Here is a 24279-nt window from a genome sequence, read left to right on the forward strand (position 1 = left end):
TTCATTGAATATCAGGCACATTCCAGTTTGTATCTCACCAAACGGCTAAACCAGCTTGAGAAAACTCAACGTTTCCTCATCAAAAAGATCTCAGGTCTCAGTATTCTTAGGTTCTCTGAAAGACTAAAAGCTCTGTCACTGTACTCCATATCATACAGACTCCTGAGGGGCGATCTCTGCTTAGCCTCCCATGCTATGAAAGGCCCAGAACTCTTTGAATTACTTCCTCTAAACAGAACAAGTGGTAAAGCAAACAACCTTTCTACAGACCTAAACGTATGTTATCACATCAACAATACCAGGCAACATGAGAGATACCGAGCACAATGTAACCTCCTGTCTTTGGTACAGGCTACCCTTGACTATCAAGCAGAATACTTCCCTAGTAACCTTTAAAACCAGTCTAGATGACTGGATGGGTGATAAGTTCCTATGAGCACACTGTACTGTAACCTAGATAACATGCATGAATATCTATGCTGCAAATGTGTAGAATATGAACATAGATCACATGCAGACAAAGGCCATCAAGGCATCTTTGTGCAGTCTGACTGAGCTCATTTCACATAATTCAGGTTAAGTAAACATCTGATAATACAGTCACCTGTACGGACCAAAAAGTGTACACGTGCACTTCCGTGGACTAAGTCTGTCAGTTGCAGTGAGTACAACAAATGAGTTTTAATATTTAAAATGATTGGTTTTGTCCATTGTTTAGGATTAACAAATGAAGGATAAAGAAGTTTTTTTTCTAAAATGTGGGAACAAGGTGAAAGTCTTAACAGAGTTATATGAGGTAGTAGTTCTGTATTACAAAGACTTATGGGCTGCTGTCCACTTCTGACTTCCTCTTTGTCTAGTCTCCTCAGTCCCCTCTTCAATCTTCCTACCTTCTACTGCTGAATGCACTCCCATCCTGTCACCACAGTGGGTGCCAGTTTCTTGTTCTCTTCTGTTTTCTGTTACCAAACTCTTCATCCCCCCTTCCTTTATCCCAGCTCACAGAGCTACTGATCGAGTCCTCAACTACCAGATTGAGTTTTGCTCCTCATAGCTATACCTTTGCCCTACACATGTGCTTTGCCGTCCTATCCTGGCTCTCTGTTCTACTCATCCCTTCATCATATGCTTCCTCTTTTCTTCTCTATGGCTAAGCATACATTCCTGCCCATTTTGCTTTTGCTGTTCTTCTTCTTCTGGTGCTGATTCAACTTGCAAAACCAGCTTTGGCTTTGCTTCCTCTTCATAACTGCATGATAACTCATGACAATGAAAGGAAAGTAGGTTGAAGGACATTGCTTTCCTAGCCATCTCTCCCACCTCCTCGCTTCTCCTCCTTGTTTCCTGCCCATCATTTGCTCCCATTCATTGATTCACCATCTGCCTGCCCGCTACCACTCCCACTTACAAACAATACTTCTCATGTCCTCCTAAATTTTTCAGTCTCCTTTCGACCTTTTCCCATCTCATCTTGCTTCCTAGCCCCCCAAAGCAGGCTATTCTCCTTATCCTCCTAAAACCCCTCCCTCCCTCTCTCTTGTGCCACATAAAGCTTCCTAAGGTAAATTGCTTTCTACCAAGAGCATTTATCCTTTTTTTTCAGTCCTTCAACCAACACGGCTCACTTCCTCCTTTCTCATATGCCCCATTCATGACTTAATCTTTTTCATAATTTAAAAAAGACACCTAACTAGGCCTTTCTGTCTTAATTGCCTTCATTAGCCTACTTTAGCAAATACCAGATGGTAGGTACTTAACAGGCAAGCAGTTAACACCCAGTCTTTAACAACATCTGACCTAATGAATAACAATGGTATGGACAGTTCTGCATTGTGAATATGGTGCTCTGCACAGTCCTTTCCAAATGTACAGGTCTAAGTAGTAAACAACTAGACAAAAATAGAAGGCTGCTTTTTGCTTTCCACTCTACCTTGACATGTTAAACAAAATGAAAAATGAGTGTGTGCGTCCGTGTCATGGCCGGCCTTAGGCATAGGCCAACTAGGCAGCCGCCTAGGGCGCCACTCTAGCAGGGGTGCTTTTCTAGTATTTATTTGGGGTTGGTAGGCCAGGATGGGGGCACCAGGTGGTGTGGTGGGGGCGCCGTGGAGCCCTTTTGCCTAGGGCATCAGCTGACCTAAGGCCGCTCCTACGTGTTTGTGTGTTAAAATAAAGTGCTCAAAATATATTACTAAAAGTTGTACATTAAGTTAAAGGACTTAACTCTGCAAAACCTGCTACTCATTGTCAAATAAACAGTTATAAATCAATAGGCAGACTGAAAACTAAGTTCTTAATATGTTATTAATTCAAATTCTAGCAAATAAAGCGTAATTAATTAATTAACTAACTAAATAACTAACAAACTAACAATCTCTGCTGACAATACATAACTCAGGTCACACTTTTTCCCTTCCAATGACTCTTTACTCTCTTTATAGTAGCAAAAGTAGCAGCTTTCAGGTTATTAAAATGATTTAGTTATGTCCACTGTATTAATAACTTGTTAGAAAGTATATCAACTGTATTGATAACTTGTTGTTAGAAAGTATATCGTTTACTACATTCCATAAATAATAACGCACCTTATTTGTGTTTCAGTAACATCAACATTTTCTGGGCAGATAAACAGCATGGATTCTGTCATTTCTTTTAATGTACATAAATGTCAGAATGTGATTTTGACAGGATTTGGATTTTTAGGTCAACCACTGCAATAAAGGTGCAGTGTCCATGTTAACCACTGCGATAAAGGTGCAGTGTCCATGTTAACCACTGCAATAAAGGTGCAGTGTCCATGTTAACCACTGCAATAAAGGTGCAGTGTCCATGTTAACCACTGCAATAAAGGTGCAGTGTCCATGTTAACCACTGCAATAATGGTGCAGTGTCCATGTTAACCACTGCAATAATGGTGCAGTGTCCATGTTAGAGAAGATTGAGGTTTCTCCGTGGTATCCCCGAAGTCTCAAAACAACCCACTAAACAAGGGTAGTGGGTTAAAAAACAAAACAGTGTAAGAAACTTCTCACTGTGAAAGATTTTCAGTCCATATATCTCTAGTTAATCACTGTATATTAATCAGATCAGACAACAGTAGTAGAAGTAGCGAACTTAAACTAGTCTTAAGTTAAAAGAAAAATAAATAAATAATTAATTAAATAAATAAATAAAATAATAACAGAAAATATATAATTGCACAGCATTGCTAAGTATTCAAAAATAATCCAAGCAAGGCAGGCAGTCTGTTTCCAGTCGAAAATCCTTTATTAAGTAAACAGACAAGAGATCCAAGTAAAACAAAAATATACTCTATTCTTTGCTAGAATTTGAATTAATAACATATTAAGGACTTAGTTTTCAGTCTGCCTATTTATTTATTTATTTTTTACTTAAGGCGAGTTTAAGTTGGCTACTTCTACTACTATTGTCTGGTCTGATTAATATAGTGATTAACTAGAGATATATGGACTGAAAATCTTCCACACACAGAAGTTTCTTACACTGCTTTGTTTAGAAGTACGAGGTTTAAAACATGCCAATGAATCTCGGCTTAAACTGCTGACTTTACATTAACAACTCTCCCAAATTCTGTTCCTCTTCAAAACTACAGCATGCTTCTGAATCCAAGTTTGTCGCCATCACCTTCTTCACAAGGAAAATACAGCCTCACACCTGGATGGGCACCTCTTCCATAACAATCGCGCACAGTACCTGTTAAACTAGGACTTCACATTATACCCTCTGCATCTTGTTTTATTGAATAAGGAAAAGGTGTCAAAGTCATGGCCTCAAGCTCAATGCCAAGAAGTGCACTGTCATCCCCTGTGGGAAAAACTCGGTACCCATGAACTACCACATAGGTGGTAGCTCACTAAACACTGAAAGTGTGATAAGGGACCTCGGGACACAGGTGGACAGCAGTCTCTCCTTTGATAACCACATCGCAACAGTAGTCAGGAAATCCTTCTATGTGGCACACCTCATCACAAGAGGGTTCTCCTCTAGAAAAAAGGTGGTCATTGTTCCTCTCTACTCATCCCTCATCAGACCCATTATAGAAGTACAATACCCCGTTTGGCATGCATCTCACAAGACACCTACAACAATTGAAAAGGCCACAGAAAGACTTCACTAAGAGAAACACTCAGCATTTTCAGATTCAGACCTCTCTGCATCAAGCACAATTTCCCTTAAGAGCACAGAAGACATACACTCAGCCCGGGGTCTGGGGGTCTCTATCTGCCACTCCCTAGATCCCCAGTAAGGCTCTCCACTAGCACTGTGAAACCAGTGCTTCTTGACCTTGCCCAAAGTAGCTGACACACGCAGTCTGAGATTTAATTTTCACACATGCACACACCTGGGAAAAGCTTATACAGATTACCCACTCTACCAACTTTGCCCAGACTGCAAGGCAGATTCACTGCCACCAGGCTCTTGAAAGGATACCCAATTATGCTGAGTTTGTTTGTGTCTTCCGGCTTTTCCCGGTTAGGGGTCGCCACAGCGGAACTCTGGTCTGCTACTGATTGGCAGTTGATTTTTACGCACCGGCTTGCCAGGCCTGATGCACAACCTTCAATGAAGGTACGCCCATTCACGCATGTCTCCATGCAGAAGACGCTCTAGCTGAGAATCGAACTGGACAGCGTCTTACTGTAGGCGACAACGCTACCGCAGCACCACCACCGCAGGTCTACCCAATTATGCTGAGTAAAGTTAATATTAATGCAGATGGTAATGTTGACCAAACAGTCGGCTTTCAGGAGTGGCCAGAGTTATCTCCCAATAAATATGTGCAAATATTCTCAAAGCTTAAATAGTTTCGAAAAAAGACCAGCCAAAATAAAAAAGTTTAAATATATTTATAATAAAACAAGAAGAAAATACTAAATATATACTTACAGTAAACCATAGTTCAAATCACAGGAAATACTGAAAGTAACATTGATAGACTCGTACAAACAAAGAAACACAATCTCTAAACTTAGCTTCACTATATTCCTGACTGAATCTAGCAGAATTACTATGCCCTAATAACTTACATCATAGAGCAAGGCATAATGAAATACATGAGCAGTCTTTCTAGTCAGGTTCCCCCAAAGAGAATACTCAATATTCAGAGATTACTCCCTCTAAAATATAATATCCAGGATGACCTGCAGAATGACCTCATCTGGTCACCTGACTCTAGGTTCTCACAGTATCCCTTCTTTGAAGCTGAGACAAGAATTTAGCATAAACTGCTACAGTACACATCTAAATGTTTATGGCAGTGCCTGGGGCTTCCCCTCTTTTTACTGAGCTAATGAACAAAGGCTTCTTCCAGACCCACTGTCTCTGGTCCTATTCAGCACTGTGGGAGCCGTTTTAATGGTTTAACAGCTCATTTACATTTCCATTATTTTTCTTGAAGTAAGCTATCTGGTTAACCTCTGCTGTCCCAGTGTCCTCTATTAAAACATTTACATTTAATTCAGTTACAATAATACACATACATTTCTTTTCATTCTAGCAGGTGCACTGTTAATACATTTTAACAAAAGCAAACCTCACAAATATATTTTCAGCACAAGTATCTATACAACTTAGTTTGATATACAAATGACATAATTGTTTACAAAATTCCAGCTAGCTGTGCTGGCACAAGTCATACATACACTGCCCTACTTCTCCTGGGATGGCTGGGAGTATCTCCTATCATCACACTTCTCCCCCCTTTGAAGACTCAAGCTAGTGTTTTTGCAAATGACTCTGAGAAATGTGGCTTGAGAGAAATATGCCTATCTAGGAATATATGTTACCCCATTCCCAATCTTGACAGCCCATCTGTGTTGGCATTGCTGACCCCATTATGGTGTACTGTCATAGGTTCATAGTTTCATACTAGGCTATCTGCCCTAGGGCATTTATAAGCCTAGCCAGAATATGTGTGGCTTTTGCCACCCATTTTAAATTTATTTTGCTATGCCCTTTTTCGAGGTTAGTATACTGTGCCTCTGTCTAATAGTGACACAGAAGTGATACCCATCTCCCATCCACTCATCAAGATTCCTCTTGAAGAGAGTCAATGAGGGACTCTGCCTAACCTGGACTGGGATTTTATTCCAGAGTGAAGGGAGCCTCTGGGTTATGAATCTGTCCCTCCAGCATGTCCTATTTATTTCAGTGCTGAGGTTCAAGTCTCTCGAGCGCGTAGCTCGATGGGATTTGGATTTTCTGAGGTGCAGCGTGTCCATTAATTCCGGGTTGGACATGGCTTTATACGTCAGGCACAGATTGCCTCTGAACAGGCGGTATGCCACTGAGTAGAGCTGGAGTTTCTTTAACTGGGCAGCATATGGCATCTGTTTGAGCCCTTTGATCCTCTTGGTGAGGTACTTTTGGGGTCTTTCCAGTTGCTGCAGGTGTCTGGTAAGGTACATCCCAAAAGGGACATTGTAATCAATTATGGGCCTGATGAGGGATGAATAAAGAGGCACAATGACCTCCCCTGATCTAGATGTGAATCCCTTCATGATTAGGTGGGCTATATAAAATGTTTTTCTAACCACTTTGGCCACGTGGTTGTCAAATGAGAGATTGCTATCAACTTGGGTCCCCAGGTCCCTAATTACTACTTCTGTACTTAATGGATTACTACCTATGTGGTAATTTGTGGGCACTTTGTTTTTGCCAAAGGGGATGACTATACACTTTTTGGCATTTAGCTTGAGGCCATGGCTCTGGCACCAGTTGTCTGTTTCTATGAGGCCCTTTTGGAGGATGCTTGTGTTGGCTGGAGAGTCGATTATGGCACCCAGTTTGCAGTCATCTGCGAACTTGGTCAGCCACAGTCCTTCCATGTTGGCCTGTACCTCCAAGAAATATATACCGAACAAGAGAGGTCCCAGGACTGAGCCTTGTGAGACACCACTTGTAACTGGTTTGGAGTCTGACATGGCTCCAGCAATTCTAACCATGTGGGTTCCGTCCTTGAGCCAGTTTGCAATCCATCTAGTGACATAGGGGTTTATATTTAAGCTGGTGAGCTTATCTATAATGCCCTAGTGGGGTATTGTATCGAAGGCTTTTGCGAGGTCCAGGTAGGCTGTGTGGACCACCTTCCCCTTGTCAATGGCCTTGGTGACTGTTTCAAAGAAATCAACCAGGTTTAAGAGGCAGGATCTGCCCTTAACAAAGCCGAACTGGGTAGGATCCAGTGTCTGTAGGTCCCCAATATCTTTATTTATGAGGTCCATGATGATCCTTTCCATAGCTTTGCAGACCAAGCTAGTCAGGCTTATGGGGCGATAGTTTCCAGGATCCGTTGAGGCACCACCTTTATGGAGAGGGACCACTGTTGCTGTACGCCACTCTTTGGGCACATATCCTGTAGTAAGGCTGAGACTGAACAGTAGTTTTATGTTTGGATTTAGCTCTTCTTGGAGTTCATGTAGGATGCAGCCCGGGACACCGTCTGGTCCCATTGATGCTGTGTTTTTTGCTTTGGAGAGGGCGGCTCTTACCTGAGCATCTGAGATGTCAGGGGGGGAAGCACTCTGCTGGGATAGATATTTGCCCTTTTGGTGGGGAGGGTATATGTCTGCAGTCTTAACCTCCACCTTAATAACTTGGCATTTTGCTGGCTGGCTCTATGTAACCATGTTAAGGGACTGTGGTCTGTAACTACGTGAATGTTCTTCCATACAGATAAGGCTGAAGTTTCTGCAGTGCCCACACTATGGCTAGACATTCCTCTTCAGCAGCTGCATAACATTCCTCCCTGGATTGGAGTCTACAGCTGAGATATACCACTGCGTGCTTGCCTCACTTTGAGAAACCTGGCTAAGTACAGCCCCCACTCCATGGCTTGAAGCATCCACCTGCACAACAAATTATTTGCTTTAATCTGGACTAGCTAACACAGGGGCTCCTCTAAAAGCTCCTTTAAGCTTCTGGAATGCCTGCTCACATGCTGGGCTCCACACTATCTTATCTGGCTTGTTTTTCCTGGTCAGGTCTGTGAGGGGAAGCAGCTACTGTACTATAATTGGGAACAAACTCTCTATAGTACCCCACTGCCCCTAAGAATGCCCTCACATGCTTTTTGTTAACAGGGGCAGGCCATGCCTGAATGGCTTCCATTTTTGCAGGTTCTGACCTGATCTTACCACTCCCCACTCTATGTCCTAGGCAGGAAACCTCTGCCATACCCACCTGACATTTGCTGGGCTTAATGGTCAACCCTGCCCTCTGTAGTCTGCCCAGCACCTCCCTGACATGCTGAAGGTGCTCTTGCCAGGAATGGCTGTAGATGACAGTATCATACAGCTAAGTAAGGTCATAATCTCCTGCTCCTGCTAGGATACAATCTACCAGACTCTGGAAAGTCACTAGGGCATTTTTCATCGCAAAGAGCATCTTTGTAAACTCATACAAACCAAAGGAGTCACAAGAGGCTAACCTCTATCTAGAGTTGGGAGTCAAGGGCACCTGCTAGTAGCCCTTGGTCACATCGATAGTGGCCAGATACTTAGCCCCACCCAGCTTCTCTAAGGCTTCATCTGTCCTAGCAGGGGGTAGACATCTGACTCTCTGTGGCTATTTAGTCTTCTGTAGACCACACAGAATCTGGTGTTGCCATCATTTTTTGGTACCAGCACCACTTGGGAGGCCCAAGGACTACTGGATTCCCGGATTACTCCCGGTTATAACATCATCTGTATCTCTTCCCTCAGAGTCTGTCTGACTCACTCAGGCACCCTGTAAGGGGCCTGCTCCATAGGTCTTTGCGGCTCTGTATCCACATGGTGCTGCACCAGGTGGGTACACCCTGGTTTTCCAGTGAACATGTCCGCAGACTCCTGTAACACTGCTCAGATTTCTTGAAACTGGGTAGGGGATAGCCACTAGGACATTTCTAACCCTTCCACTGAGGTGTCAGTCCGAGCCTCACTGAGGAGATCAGTCACCAGATCCCCCTCTGACTCCTCCTGCCAACCACTGCAAATACTCAGTACAAGGGCCTCTTTACCGTAGTAAGGCTTCATCATGTTAACATGTTACAGTCTGTGCCCTTGCCTCCTCCCTAGCAGTTGTACCATGTAATCAAGTTGAAGTGGTGAAAATCAATACTCCAAAACCAAAAATAAATGTAGAAACGGAGAAACGGAAAATGCACATCTTTCTGGCCAACGTTTATTAACAAGACACGATGCACTCAGTAAAAATTGTTTCGCTGTACAGGTTCTAATATAAAACATTAACGCTATTAACCACTTGCGTTGTCATCTGCTAATGTCAGACTTCATCAGATGAACCTTTGCTTAAATTTACACTCCCTTTTATAGTCTATCTAATGACTTTAATTGATAAACACGATCTGAATAATTAACTAAATTCAGTTCCTTTACATACTTTCCTTAAATAAATATACTTCCCTATCTCTTAAAAACACTTCATTTAAAACATTATTAAACAAATAGAATCTTTCTATGGGTTAATATAAGCTCATTTCCTTTATATATTTAAGAAATTAAAATGAAAATATAAAAAAAAAATTATTTATTATTCTGTAGTGTCCAACTGCCATCTAGTGGAAATTCATATTATTGTCATGTAAAACCTAAATTAAAAAACCTTTAAAAATACTTTTAAAAATACCCTTTTATGTTAATAAAACCCATTTTTGTATTTGTAAAATTTATAAAAACACCTTTATAACAAATAAATATAGTGGATATGCAAAAATTGTTTCTGGATAAATTTTATATATTTGTTACAACATATTATTATAATTTAGCTGCCCTTAATTTCAGAATTGGTAATATACTTGTATACTCATTCAACCCTGGTGGGTTGTATGCTTCTAATGTTACCTGCCACCAAAGCTCCCTATATTCTACTTTCTCCTCCCAGGGGCCCCCTCTTATGTCTCTTTGAGTGTGTTCTAACACTGTGAATTTAAAGGTGGCTCCTGTACATTCCTTACTATGTTTGAGTAAGGCATTTGTGTCCTTACAATTCTTAATATCATTGAGGTGCTCATAAATTCTTCTTTTAAATTTTCTTTCTGTTTTCCCTATATAGAAGGAATCACAGATCCCACAGGTGGCCATATAGACTAGCCCCATAGACTCACAATTGTAATAATTCTTATTATTGGTAATCAGTCTATTCCTGCTTGCAATATATAACCTATTAGTGTTAGAAATATATGGGCATTGGGCACATCTACCACACTTGTAAGTACCCATCTTCTTTGTCTCTTGTGGAGCCATGGTTTTCTTACTTTCTAAGATGTTTCTTATACTCTGGGCATTTTTATACACTATTTTTGCCGAAATCCATTCTACTTTTTCTATGTCAGTTATATTAATAAATCTACCCCATTCCTTACAAAATATTCTTCTGATGTTGTTATTCATTGCATTGTATTCTAGGGTTAAGGCTAGTTGGAAATTCTCTTGGTTTCCACTTTTGTCTTTAGATTACTCATTTTCAAGATCAGTGATTTTCACAATTGGGGTGCATCTAATTTCTATACCCCTTTCTATTTCCTGTCTTATTTCCTTAATAAGTTTTGATGGATATCCCCGATCTTTAGACATTTTTTCTAATATATCACATTCTTTAAGGAAATCCTTTTGGCAACTTGCCATTCTACTTCCCCTCACAAATTGTCCTTTTATGATGTTCCTTTTACAGTGGAGGGGATGTGCACTATCATAGTTTAGAAACATATTACAGTATGTGGGTTTTCTATATACTTTTGTTTCTAAACCATCTCCCGGTTTGTAAATTTCCATATCTAAATATTGTAATACATTTTTTGATACTGTATGTGTAAATTTCAAAAAATTAGTAGTTTGGTTAAGGTAAATCATGAATTCATCGAGCTTTTCTTCCCCCCCATTCCAAAATAGCACTATATCATCCAAAAATCTACGATAAAGCACCCAATGGGAATTAAATTGAGAATTTAGTACATGTTTCTCTTCCCATTTGGGAAGTACTAAATTTGCATAGGTTGGGGCACATGCAGCACCCATGGCCACTCCTTGCTTCTGTTTAAAGAATTCTCCATTAAAATATAGGAAATTATTCTTTAACACCATTTCCATTAACCATACATTTACCTGCTTTTCATTGTTGGTTAAAATTTTACTTTCATACAATATTTCCTCAAACATTTCTGTACTTTCAATATATGGAATTGATGAGAAAAGATCAATTACATCTATAGTGACAAATAAAATATTGTCCAAACCTTTTACACTAGAAATGACTTTTAATAAGTCCCATGAGTCTTTTAAAATTTGTTCTTTTTCTAACCATAATTTTTTAACTTTATTGTCTATAAATTTAGCTAGTGGATGGGTTTTGGATCCATCAGCTGAGACTATTGGTCTTAATGTGTGTGTGTGGGGGGGGTCCAGCTCATTTTTATGAATTTTTGGAATTCCAAAAATTGAATGAATTTTTGGTTTCTCCACTTTCAAAAATAAGTGTGCTTCTTGGTCTATAAGCCCCTCATATAACATATCCTTTAAATTTACATCTATTTTATTGTAGGCGATGTTAATTTTGTTTTTAGAGACCGGTTCATATTTTGTGTTGTCCCAAAGAATGTTATACCTTCAACTATCATATTCAATTTTGTCCATTATGACCACCCACCCCGCTTTATCTGGTTTCATAACTCTTAAATTGGGGTCATTTCTCATTTGGTATAGAAACTGCTTCTCTTCTGTCCCCAAATTATTTTATTTTTATTATTTATTATTTTGGCAAAAGGGAGTGTAAATTTAAGCAAAGGTTCATCTGATGAAGTCTGAGATTAGCAGACGAAAACGCAAGTGGTTAATAGCGTTAATGTTTTACATTAGAACCTGTACAGCGAAACAATTTTTACTGAGTGCATTGTGTCTTGTTAATAAACGTTGGCCAGAAAGATATACATTTTCCGTTTCTCCGTTTCTACATTTATTTTTAGTTGTACCATGTAGTTAACATCACTGACCTTCCTTACCACTTTGAAGGGTCCCTCTGAAGCTGCCTGCAGCTTCTTGCATCTGACAGGAATAGGCACATGACCTGTTGTCCCACAACATACACTCTGGCTCAAGCACTCCTGTCATACCAGATCTTTTTCTGCTGTTGGGCTCCTGCCAGGTTCTCTTGGGGCAAGCCCAGGGGTTCCCTGAACCTTATCCTGAGGTTTAGGGCATACGCTACAACAGATTCCTTGGCCCTCCCAAGCATCATGACTCAAACCTAAAGGTTGCTTCACCCTATGACCACACAGCAACTCAAAGGGTGAAAAAATTGTGAATTCTTGGGGTACCTTTCTGTAAGCAAACAGATGGGGCAAATATCTGTCCCACTCTCTAAACTGGTCTGCAAATGCCTGTAGCATGGTCTTTAATGTAGAGTTTAACCTCTCCACAAGACCATTAGTCTGGGATGGTAGGGGGTTGTCTTTAGATGCTTCACCCAACAGCACTCCCACAGACAAGAGAGCAGGTCAGACATGGCACTGGCACCCCTGTCAGTCAGTCAGTATTTCTCTTGAGAAACCTATTATGCTGAAAATCTCTAGCAAAGCATTTGCCACCTTCTCTGCCTCAATGGAGGACAGAGTTACTGCCTCAGGGTATCTAGTAGCATAATCTACTACCACTAGGATATACTTCTTCCCTGTGAAACTTGGGGTACTCAGAGGCCCCACAATATCCACTGCCACCCTCTGAGATGGTTCTTCTACCACAGGCAAAGGCATCAAAAGAGCCTTGACCTGGTCTCCTGCCTTGCCTACTTTTTGGCACTGCTCACAGGTCCTGAATGCAGTACCCAGTTACATCCCTGGCAATACCAGACCAATAAAAGTTCTGCATAATACATCTCTTGTTACACTTTATGCCCATATGACCTGCAAAAGAAATGTCATGGGCTATAGGCTCTGGGCACTATCAACTACTGTATTACCTCACCTTCTAGCCCTCCCTCAGGGATTGACTCTCTATACAGTAACCATTTGTTTCAGCATACAGACTCCCCTTTTCTTTGAGAATCAGGTGCCTCCCTAGCTACCTCCCTCAAGCCTTGTAATGTAGGATCTGGGAGCTGAACCTGTCTTAACTCTCTCTCTTGGTAACCCTTCCCAGCTCCCCTTCCACAGGGAGTCTATCTTCTGACAGGGGTGCCTCAGTGTCAGCCTGGGTGCTACCACTCACCTCTGCCATTGCAGTCAATCTATCCAAGGGAACATCAGTGCCTACAAGCAGCTGTGGCTCATTTTCAGGCTCAATGCTACAGGGTAGCTCCCTCGATGAACTTGTGTATGATCTCTAACTGTTTGAGTTCCAGAATATATGTTGATTTTATTAACAAGTTGATGTTTATTTCTATTTTATTGTATGTTTTATTAACAAGTCTGTTCATTTATGTTTTTGTGTGTTTTTTTTCTCCCGGGCCTCTACTGAAAATGGACATATATCCAGCTAGACTAGCCCGGTCAACAAATGTAAAATAAAAATAAAATAAAAATAAAATAAAATAAATGAATTAGCCACATCACCAGTCCTGGCTTCAGGGATGTGCTCTATCTGGGTCCACATGCCTGTCTCCAAGCCTGACTGCATGTCACTACATGCACATAAGGTACTGCATTATCAAAATCATTCCTTATCAAGACATATGCAGGGATATCCTCAAACACACCTACTTGCTTGCTTCCTTTTCCGCCCTCTTAGTCAAGGTAAACACTGGCCAAAGGCATTTGGAAAGGGATCCCTCCTAAAGCTCTGACTGGAGTGGACTGCCCAAGCAAGTATTGCTCCTCTTTAACCACTGCATGCTTTTCAGTGGTTATATCAGAGGCTATATCTCTCTTGGCAGTGGCCTGTTTTCTGGCCACCAAGACAGGATAGAAACTCTGGTGGTAGTTTAGTACCTCTGCTGTCTTCAGACAACTTAACACTGGCATTCTGTTATTCCCACTTACTGGCTCCCCCACCTTTTTTTCCCCATCTTGCCTCTGTGGACATCTACACACCCCAGTTAAAATGCTAGTTTTTGGTAATATAAAAAAATGAGACCACAATAAATCATTTCAAAACTTTTTCCACCTTTCACGTGATCTATAACCTGCACAATTCAATTGAAAACCAAACAAATCTGTTTGGGGAAAAATATAAAAAATAAAAAATGTGCAATAAGCTGGTTACATAAGTGTGCACACCCTTAAACTAATAATTTGTTGAAGCACCCTTTTTACTCATTCGTTGTGTAGATTTTGTTTATTCTGAAATTTGCATAGGTAACTGTGTGATTTTTAAACATGGAAACAGTGTGATTTAATTATTTGTATTAGTGCAGGAATTTTTTATTTAATGTGCAGCAGATTAAATCATGCTTTGTAGTTTGCATAAGTAGTTGAGTTATCTTGAACATTTAATATGTTTTCCTAAGAAATAACTAGTATTAGTTGTGAAACTTCGTTATCCAATATGTAGCAATTCAGAGCATGTTTTGCAGTTTGTACAGACAGCTGAGTGCCTCTGAACATTGCAACAATGTTACTTAGTAAAGTTTCTTTAAGTTAGTTAATTTGTATCAGCTCAGGTCATGTGATCACTCTAGCACAGTGTACTGGCAGTTAAGTGATTTTATGAGTGCGTGCGTGTGTGTGCCTTCTGTGGAAGGTTGGGCGCCGGGCTGGCAACTCGACACTGTAAAACTCCACTGCCAATCATGAGCGGACAGGTGATCCGCTGTGGCAACCCCTAACCGGGAAAAGCCAAAAGAAGAAGAAGAAGAAATCAGGCAGTATGTTTTAGCTTTTGTATAAGGAGTGAAGAAGCGAGTCTGTTACTTGAGAAAGCACTTACCTATTTTATGTGAAATAAACTACTGGTTGCTGTTATTCTGGCCGTGTTTTGGACCATAATTTTTCTTGGATTTTTAAATAAAAAAAAATATTGTGATATGAAACTCTGAATGTCTACTTTATGGCTTCTTGAGAATACAACTTTTTTAGTGACAACTGCTTACAGGCTACAGAATCTGTTCAATTAATATCCCACCACTGCTCACCAACAGCTCATTTACATTTCCCTTAATTTTCTTAAAGTAAGCTAGCTGGTTAACCTCTGCTGTCCCAGTGCCCTCTGTTAAAACATATACATTTAATTCAATTACAGTAATATATGTACATTTCTTTTCATTCCAGCAGAGTGCACTGTTGATACATTTTAACACAAGGAAACCTCACAAATACATTTTCAGCACAAGCATCTATACAAATCAGTTTGATATACACATGACATGCAATTATTTACAAAATTCCGGCTAGCTGTGTTAGCACAAGTCATGCATCCACTGCCCTACTTTTCCTGGCATGGCTGGCAGTACCTCCTATCATCACAATTAGTTATAACAGTATTTGCCTACAGTGCTTGTGTTACAGCTATACACCTGTACAGATTAAGATAAAATCTTAACAAAATATTTGTCTACGGTGATGCATTTCATGCTTTGTAGCACAGCAATGAAGGATTTATTTTTGGCAATGATGGTTGACCTTTAAATTCAGTTCTCTGCAGATAAAATAATTCTCCTCTACCACGGATGCATATCAGCTAAACAAAATGCAATATTTACTGATACTCCTTTCACAAATTCAGTTCTCTGAATGTACTCAATTCCACTGTTACTGTACTCTAGTTACTTATCTGCTGAGGAAAAGTGCAGTATGCAGTTGCTACTAATCTCATATACTCTCAAATCACTTGCTCTCTTTGCCCGCTTTTCCACTTTATTTATTTATTCATTCATGTATGTATATACATTTTGCACATTTGCTAACTGGGTAAGCCAACTAGACATAACTGTCATTTTTCAGGGGTGACCTAGGAGCACTGACTGCTTTAGTGACATTCTCAGAGTTGCTTAATAGGGAAACAGATGAAGAAGGAATGAAACATTATAACTTTGGCTACAGAAAGGAACTCATTAACAGCTCGGAGCCTCAGTCATCTGTACTAACTGCTAGACTTCCCAGTTTATAAAGGTTTATTACATAGTAAAGTAGTTTAGCTTTAACAAGGGAAAACAATACAAAATACTAATAAAAATGTCCAGTGTGAGCATTCCATTTATACACACACTATTTCTGTGTATACCACTCTCTGAGGTCACATGTATTCAAAGAAAGGGGAACTTTTTTTGTTAATAAATTCACCTCTTTCCTCTTCTCCATGTCATAACACTACAGAACCTATTAACAAAGAAATGTCTGATTCACCATGTGACACCCCACTTCTGGGTCAGTAATCAAAAAGCCCAAATCCTCACCACTGACACTGGAGAGGGAAACTCACTTGGAACAAAAATGGATACACAGAGTACTTCCAGATGCGACTCTGCTTCTCTACACCCAGCACAATTTCCCTTAAGAGCACACAGGGAACATACTCAGTCCAAGGACTGGGTTTCCCTCTCTCTATCCAGGACCCCCAGTAAGACTCCCCACTGGCACAGCTGTAGAATTGAGTCTTCAGCAGAGTGTCTCAAACGAAGTCCTCAACCACCCTCTCTGTGAAACCAGTGCTCTGTGTCCCTGCTCCAAGTAGCTGACACACATTCTTTGAGATTTGATTTTCACACACACACACACACACACACACACACACACACACACACACACACACACACACACACACACACATACCCACCCACTCCCTGGGAAAGGCTGGCACAGATTTACCAGCTATGCCCCTCTGCCCAGACTATAAGGTAGATACTGCTACCAGGACACTCCCAAGCCAAATACTTAAAGGCTTTTACAAGGGAACCCAATTATACTGAGTAAAATGAATACTAAATACAAATGCTGGTGTCTGACCAATGCAGCAAGGCTTTCAAGGATGGCCACAGTGTCACCAAATAAATATAAGTACTCTCAAAGGTTAAAATATTTTCTAAAGGACCAGCCACAATGAAATGTTTAAATATATTTAATAATAATAAAAGAACATGAAAGCACTAAATATCTATTTACATTAAACACTAGAGTTTAAATCACAGGAATATTAAAAATAACACAGATGGATATTTTATTTATTTTATTTTACATTTGTTAACTGGGAAATTCTGACTGGACTAGGTCCATTTACAGCGGAGACCCAGGTAGAAAAGCTCCGAAACATTGTTACAAAAAAAAAAAAAGATAGATCCATACATGTACAGAAAAACAGCAATCAACTAATCTCACTATATTTTCCTGACTGATCTAAATAACTATTCCCTAGTTACTTACTAAAGCAAGGCAAGATGAAGTAGGTGAGTGGTCTTTCTGTCAGGTTTCAAAAACAGACTGCTCTGAGACTTCTGTCTCATCTGGTATTAAAACTTAATTTCAGTCCTGATTAAAGAATGACATCACACACATCTGGTCATCTGACTTTTGGTTCCTATACTACCCCCTTTACTAGCAACTGAACTGGAATCTTGCACTTATGTGCCATGATACACACACACAGAACTTTGCTAAGACCTGCTGCAGCCTCTGGAAGTAATAACACAATTTCAAATGTCCACCTTTCCAGATTAACAATTAGTTCACCTCCAAAGACAATATAGAAGGCTTCCTAGTACAGATTTTTTTGTCTCTGGCTGCACTGAAACTTGTGAGATATAATATTTATAGCCTCAGTTAAGTAATTTTTAAAAGCCAGGAGGACTGAGATCAACCTCTTCTCTTCCAATATCCTCTGTTACAATATGTACAGTTAAACAGTTACAATAGTACAGTCTGACATATATGTAGATTTCTTTTCTGTCCAGCAGGACACACTGTTGGTACATTTTTAATACAAACAACTTTAAAAATACATTTTAAACACAAGCATCTGTACAAATCAGTTTGTTATACAAATGACATATAATACAACTCCAGCTAGCTATGCTGGTATATGTTACACATCCACTGCCCTACTTCTCTCAACATAGTTGGCAATACTTCACATCACACACCAATATGTCAACGACATGAGAAAATATTATTTTACTTATGACATTTTAAATTCATATCAAGTAATAGATGAAAAACAGTAGGGAAACTTCACTACACAATTTTTTCTTCTGTTATTACATTTACCTGTTGTTTTTGCAAACTCGGCTGTAAGTTACATACCAAGTATGTATATGCCAGTCATCAGCAGGATGTTATTTATATATATATTACACACACACACACACACACACACACACACACACACACACACACACACACACACGCACACACACACGCACACACACACACACACGCACACACACACACACACACACACACACACACACACACACACTAATGTTTTGGAACATTTCTTCCTTAGAGTCTTTTAAAAACAAGCATTGCACAATTGGACCTTCCCTGATACTAGAACACAAAGTAAATAATAAATATTCAGGGACACAGCTTACAGTTTTTTTTGTGTGAAATATACCAATAAATTCTAAATTTGGACTATCTGAATGTTTGAAAAACATGGGATTTTCATGGAATTTCACATTTTAGGCCAACCCACTCCCTTAATACAAGTTGTATTTCTGTTCTTATTTAGAGCTCTCCTTTTCTTGCAAATTTCTTCACTTCACTTGATGAGATAACTGACTGACACCACATCCTCTCACCAGTCTGAGATCACAGAGTGACTTCACATCCTCTCACCTGTCTGAGATCACAGAGTGACACCACATCTTGTCAGAGTCACATCACATCCTTTCACCTGTTTGAGATTGCTGAGTGACACCACATCCTCTCACCATTCTGAGATCACTGAGTGACATCACAATATCTCACCTGTCTGAGATCACAGAGTAACATCACATCCTCTCACCTGTCTGAGATCAGAGTCACACCACATCCTGTCACAGTCACATCACAGCCTCTCAGCTGTCTGATAACAGAGAGTTACATCACATTCTCTCACCTGTCTGAGATCAGAATGACATCACATCCTGTCACAGAGTGATACCACATCCCCTCACCTGTATGACATCACAGAGTGACACCACATTATGTCACCTGTAAGAGATCAGAGAGACACCACATCCTGTCACACAGTGATACAACATACTCTAACCTGAGATCACAGAGTGACACCAAACCATCTCACCTGTCTGAGATCACAAAGTCACACCACATCCACTCACCTGTCTGAGATAACAGACTGATACCACATCATCTTACCCATCATCTTACCTGTATGAGATCACAGAATGACACCACATCAGCCACTGAAATCTCCTCTCCTGAGATGTAGGTCTTGCCCTGCAGAAATGTTTTCTCAAATTGGTCCAGGACTGTACTGAACTCTTGTGCAACTGCCTCTAGCCTCTCTGCAGGAGCAGTCCTTCCTAAAAGCGTGGGAGCCATAACCTGTTCAAGTGAAGGCAGCAAATGAAAAAAAAGACATTAAGACCTTCATGTTGTAAACTGTAGGAGATCACAAATTCAGATTAAGGCTCATTTGATTCTACAAAACATGCAATACGGGTAAACAAGACAAACAGGAAGCATATCAAGTAAAGTGCCAACAATAAACTTTTTTGTTTATGCAGAAGTAACATCTTAAATGTTAGTGCTCTGGAATTGTCTGTGATGCATGCTACCATATAATGCTGACCGGGGTAGAAAAGGAGGTAGGGAAGGACAAAATCTGCACTCGTATACAAGACAGGTTATGCCATGTTCTATCACAGTAATAATATCGGCACTAGCCCAGTCAGCAAAGCCATTTACAGTGACTTGTGCTGTCACAGAAGAGACAGCAACAGCTCCATACAAAACCACGATAATCGAAGGTATACAAATGAAGGTCACATGTCCCTCAATATCATAAAACATGAATCGTGCATACCTGGGCTCTGAACTTTTTTCTTCTAACAGATATAGTGAGAGAGTTGATTCAGGGGTGCACAGGGTGCTGCATTATTAGTTTACTGACAGGGGCTCAGAAACAATGTCTGACTGATGAAGGGTTCACCCAGGACAGTTAGAATCAGGTGTTCTCAGCTAATATATCCCACTTTACAAGAAGGACAAGCTTTAATCAGAGATGTCCACTTACTTCACTCTCACTTTACCCAACAAGGAGAATACACAGCATTGGCTCATCCAGGTCAGTGTTGCCACACATACAGCTGTAGGCATCAGCTATCCATTTCTGCCATTCCATACCACATAGCTAGTCATGGATAGGATGACCAGCCTCTGTTACTAATGCTTCAAGCTCTAGTTGCGAGACCATTACTGACATAACAACTAAGTGCCCCATGTTCAGTGGCATTCCATTCTTCTTTTAAATGGGCAATATAAATTTTGCCTACCAAAGTACAACCTTGGTGCTTTCACTACTACACTACCCATGATGCTCCCTACTCATTCATTACAATAAAGATTGGTGGGCATAGGATCAAGGGAGGTTACTAAGCTAACAGTCTTAGAACCTTTTAAAGCCAACCCATTCATTCCCCAGTTTTACCAGTTATCAATGCCGATGGTCTAGAATGGCTTTGGCATATGCCCGCATCTTACAGAATCTACAAGAGCTCCCTCCGCAAGGGCTACAGGTGACAAGCCAAAGATGAATTTTCAATTTCCCATCCATTGGTACACACTGCATTTGAATAGGCTTAAGTAAGAGCTCTGTTTCACATGAATGGGGAGTCTGCTTGAGAGAAGGGGTAATCTCTGTGACACATACCTGTCCCTCCAACATGTTTTGTTTATGTCACAGACAGGGTTTAGATCCTTAGATCAAGTAATTATAGTGCTTTTTGTTTTGTGAATGCACAGTATATCCATTAGGGCTGAATTGGAGAAGGCCTTGTAGGTCAGGCATAGATCACCCCTCAGTAGTCTGTACTAGTCTGTAGGAGACCAAGTACAGCGACAGGGCTTTGAAATGGTCCACATAGGACTTGTTGTTTATACCCTGTATTCTTTTAGTGAGGAACCTCTATGGCCACTCCAGTTGATGGAAAATGCTGGTCAGGTACATGTTGAAGGGTACATTGTACTAGACTGTTGGTCTAATGAGGGCCGAGTAAAGTGGGACTATGGTCTCCATAGATCTGGATGCTATGCCCTTACTTATAAGATATGCCACACAGAAGGATTTTTTCACCACCATGGACACATAGTGATCAAAGTTCAGGATTACTGTCAACTTGAGTTCTCAAGTCCCTTTCCACTGGGCCTACTCTTAGGAGTGCATTACCAATGTTGGAATTTGCAGTGGTAGTCATCTTCTCAAAGGGTATAATTATGCATCCCCCCCCCCCGAGTTTTAGGCCATGGTTCTAGTACCAATTATTTATCTGTGTAAGACCCTCTTGGAGGATATCTACATCTTTGGGGGATTCAATGGCTGTACCTAGCTTACAGTCAGCAGCAAATTTGGTCAGCCAAAAGCCCTTTATATTTGCCTTAGTATATTCTGAACAGGAGCGGTCCCAATACCAAGCCCTGTGGAATTCCACTAGTAACAGGCCTCTTAGTGGAGGAAGATTCCCCCGTTCTAACTTCATGTGTCCTATCCATGAGCCATTTGTCTATCCATAGGGTGACACAAGGATTTATGCCCAAATTTGTGAGTCTGTCTATAATACAAAAGTGAGGTATTGTGTCCAATTCCTTTACTAGGTCAAGGTAGACAGTATGCACTGTTTTGTCATCTTCCATGTTTCTAGTGGCCTTCTCAAAGAAGTCCACCAGGACTGAACTGGGATGGGTCCACTGTTTGAAGATTTCCTATGTCTTTGTTTATCAGGTCATCAATAATTCCTTTCATGGCCTTGCATAGAAGACTAGTCATGGATCTCCAGTTTTACTGATCCATGAACTTCCTGCAAGAGTCAGAGTGGTGTCACAATTTACTTGCGATTTTACTATCAATCTAAGCTTGTCTGCCTTTCTGATGCAGATCCTACAGCTCTTACACATCTGTTTCCCAGAGCTCTAAGAAAATGCATATCAATCATGTAGACAATGATGCCCAGCCTTCCACATATGTATCTCAACCTGTACCATCTCCTTCTGCCCTTCAGATGAACAGCACTGCTGCAAATTCCTATCAGCTCTTTTTTTAATCCTGTTCCCACCTCCTGCAGACCTTTTCTATCTGCACCTACTTGGCCTATTGATTCCATTGGCAAAAATCTGCAGACTATAACTAGAAGGTCTAACCAGATCAGATCATTCACTTCTGCTGTGGTGACAGCCAGGTACTGGGGAGCAGACCAACTGCAGGTCACTATGAGCAGCCTACCCTATCACTCTCACAGGCAGTCTGCAGACTCGCACGTATTAAGTGGTCATGAGGAACAGGACTGCATGCCCCCATACATGCCTCCCTCTTCACCTGGTTCTTTGTAGGACAACTTTGGGTTAATAGTTACAAGTAGGTGATGCCTTACATTAATGACAATGATACAGGCCTCCCACATTGAATCTTATCCTCCCCTGTCTCGTCCCCCAGACACCTTTGCTGCCAACCGAAAATTGGTCATCTAGACATTCGTCAGGCTTTCATCCTCCTATGCCACAGGGCCAGGGCCTACTAACATTGTTGCTCGACAAACAATTAGTACATTAAAAGACTACTACCTATGGCCCACCAAGTTTTTTGATAATTATGTTTCTAAGGATCTTGCATCACTCCCAGTTCTAGTCCTGTACCTTGAACCAGAAATCCTTTACCATTAGAGGACGGACCACATTAACATGCCATAACAAGAACTCGTTGATCTTAGCACGTTTTTCCAAGTTGGCAGGATACCAGTGATCAGACAGCTTGTACTTTTCAGCCAAATACTGCAGGATTGCAATACTGTAACAAAACAGAAACAGAAACAATGTCAGATGCTTCAGAAAGTTTTTCCAGAGGAGAGAGGAAGACTATCTAATGCTATACACCACAGATATTTTGTCATCCTAAATCCTGTGCAAAAGAAGAGATAAAAGCATATAGTATATATGCCAGGTACCTCAAATTAAAAAAATATTCACAAAGTCTGACTTCTGACTGGGTGCAAGTGTGCAGTGTCCAGTCCACATCTGCACCTCTGCATACCGAAAGAAACAGCTCTGCACAAACAGGCAACATTTAACATAACAATTTTACAGCTGAGCAGGAAAGATAACTGAATTCTCCTCCTACATATGGTTTTTGACTGTTCCCATGAAGACATACTCTGGAGACATTTCTTTGGATGCTGGTTAACACAGGGATTTTCACATTCAAGTTATTGTTTATCATTTTTCATAATAAAATACACAGCAGCAGAGTTAGATCCTTAAAAATATCATCTGAATCATTAACCACAATCGTAACCAATGTGGAGTTAAGCAAGCAGAAGTAATTTCCAAAGACTACAAAAAATTTAATTTTCTTATGGGTCTAGAAGAAAAAAAAGGAACACCGAGAGGCAAACTAACGTCTAGCGAAAAACAAAACTTACCAGTATTAAACATACCAAAAACAGTCTTATTGGTCAAACAATGTCTTACCAGTTTTTTCATAAACTTCTAAAGAATAAAATAAAGCATGTTATCATTTTAAACCAGTATGATGTCATAATTTTTCTTCTTGTCAAACTTAGCCCTAAATTGAAAATATGCAGTGTTTTTTCTGCAAACTAGAAACAAAAGTTATGTATTTTATTATTACAGTAGCTAGGGATGAGCTAGGCCAGGCAAACTCCAAGGTCTCGGGCAACTAGTCTTTCTCCTTTACCCAGAATGCTGTACTGACCTCCTCTCCAGATCTTAAGTATGTCACTCAAAAGTAAAATACCATATGCAGGAATAACACAGGAATCACAAAAATATTCTCCTGGCCAGGCATACCATGAGGCAGTTGGAAGGAGGGTAGGTTGAAAAGGACAAATCTGCACATCTAGATTTATCATTATGGTAACAGAGTAACTTTCACGTCTGGCACGTGGAAGGTTGCCCTCATAAACCAGAAGAAAAAAATCCTAGCTTTTCTTCCTTGGTGGTCATTACTGGGCCATAATTCTGATAATTGTTGCCTCAAAGAATGACCTAGACCTGGACATCTCTAATTACTTTTTGAAGCTAGATGTGAAGTCCACCATAGTACCTGTGGAAACATCGTCCAATGACACATTTTTAAAAATGCCTTAGATTTAGCCACTAATCTAGTAGGTAGTTTATAAACTGGCAGCCTATTGGGCCAAGTGTAAGCAGGTAACCAAGAAAAA

At 40.4% G+C, this 24279-nt stretch overlaps 1 protein-coding gene across 2 annotated transcripts in view; it reads right to left on the minus strand.

Annotated features, from left to right (window-relative positions):
- Window positions 1-24279, minus strand: part of LOC122787459 (glutathione S-transferase theta-1-like) — a 217336-nt gene that overhangs the window by 60353 nt on the left and 132704 nt on the right. For both annotated transcript variants that reach the window (XM_044054190.1, XM_044054191.1), the window contains exons 3-4: window positions 22733-22883; window positions 19253-19429 (exon numbers count right to left, since the gene is read on the minus strand). In XM_044054190.1, coding sequence (XP_043910125.1) covers window positions 19253-19429; window positions 22733-22883 — 328 coding nt within the window. The remainder of the gene's footprint in view (window positions 1-19252; window positions 19430-22732; window positions 22884-24279) is intronic.

The sequence above is a fragment of the Protopterus annectens genome, chromosome 13.part0 (genome assembly GCF_019279795.1).
Source record: "Protopterus annectens isolate FY-2018-M chromosome 13.part0, PAN1.0, whole genome shotgun sequence".
Classification (NCBI taxonomy): domain Eukaryota; kingdom Metazoa; phylum Chordata; order Ceratodontiformes; family Protopteridae; genus Protopterus; species Protopterus annectens.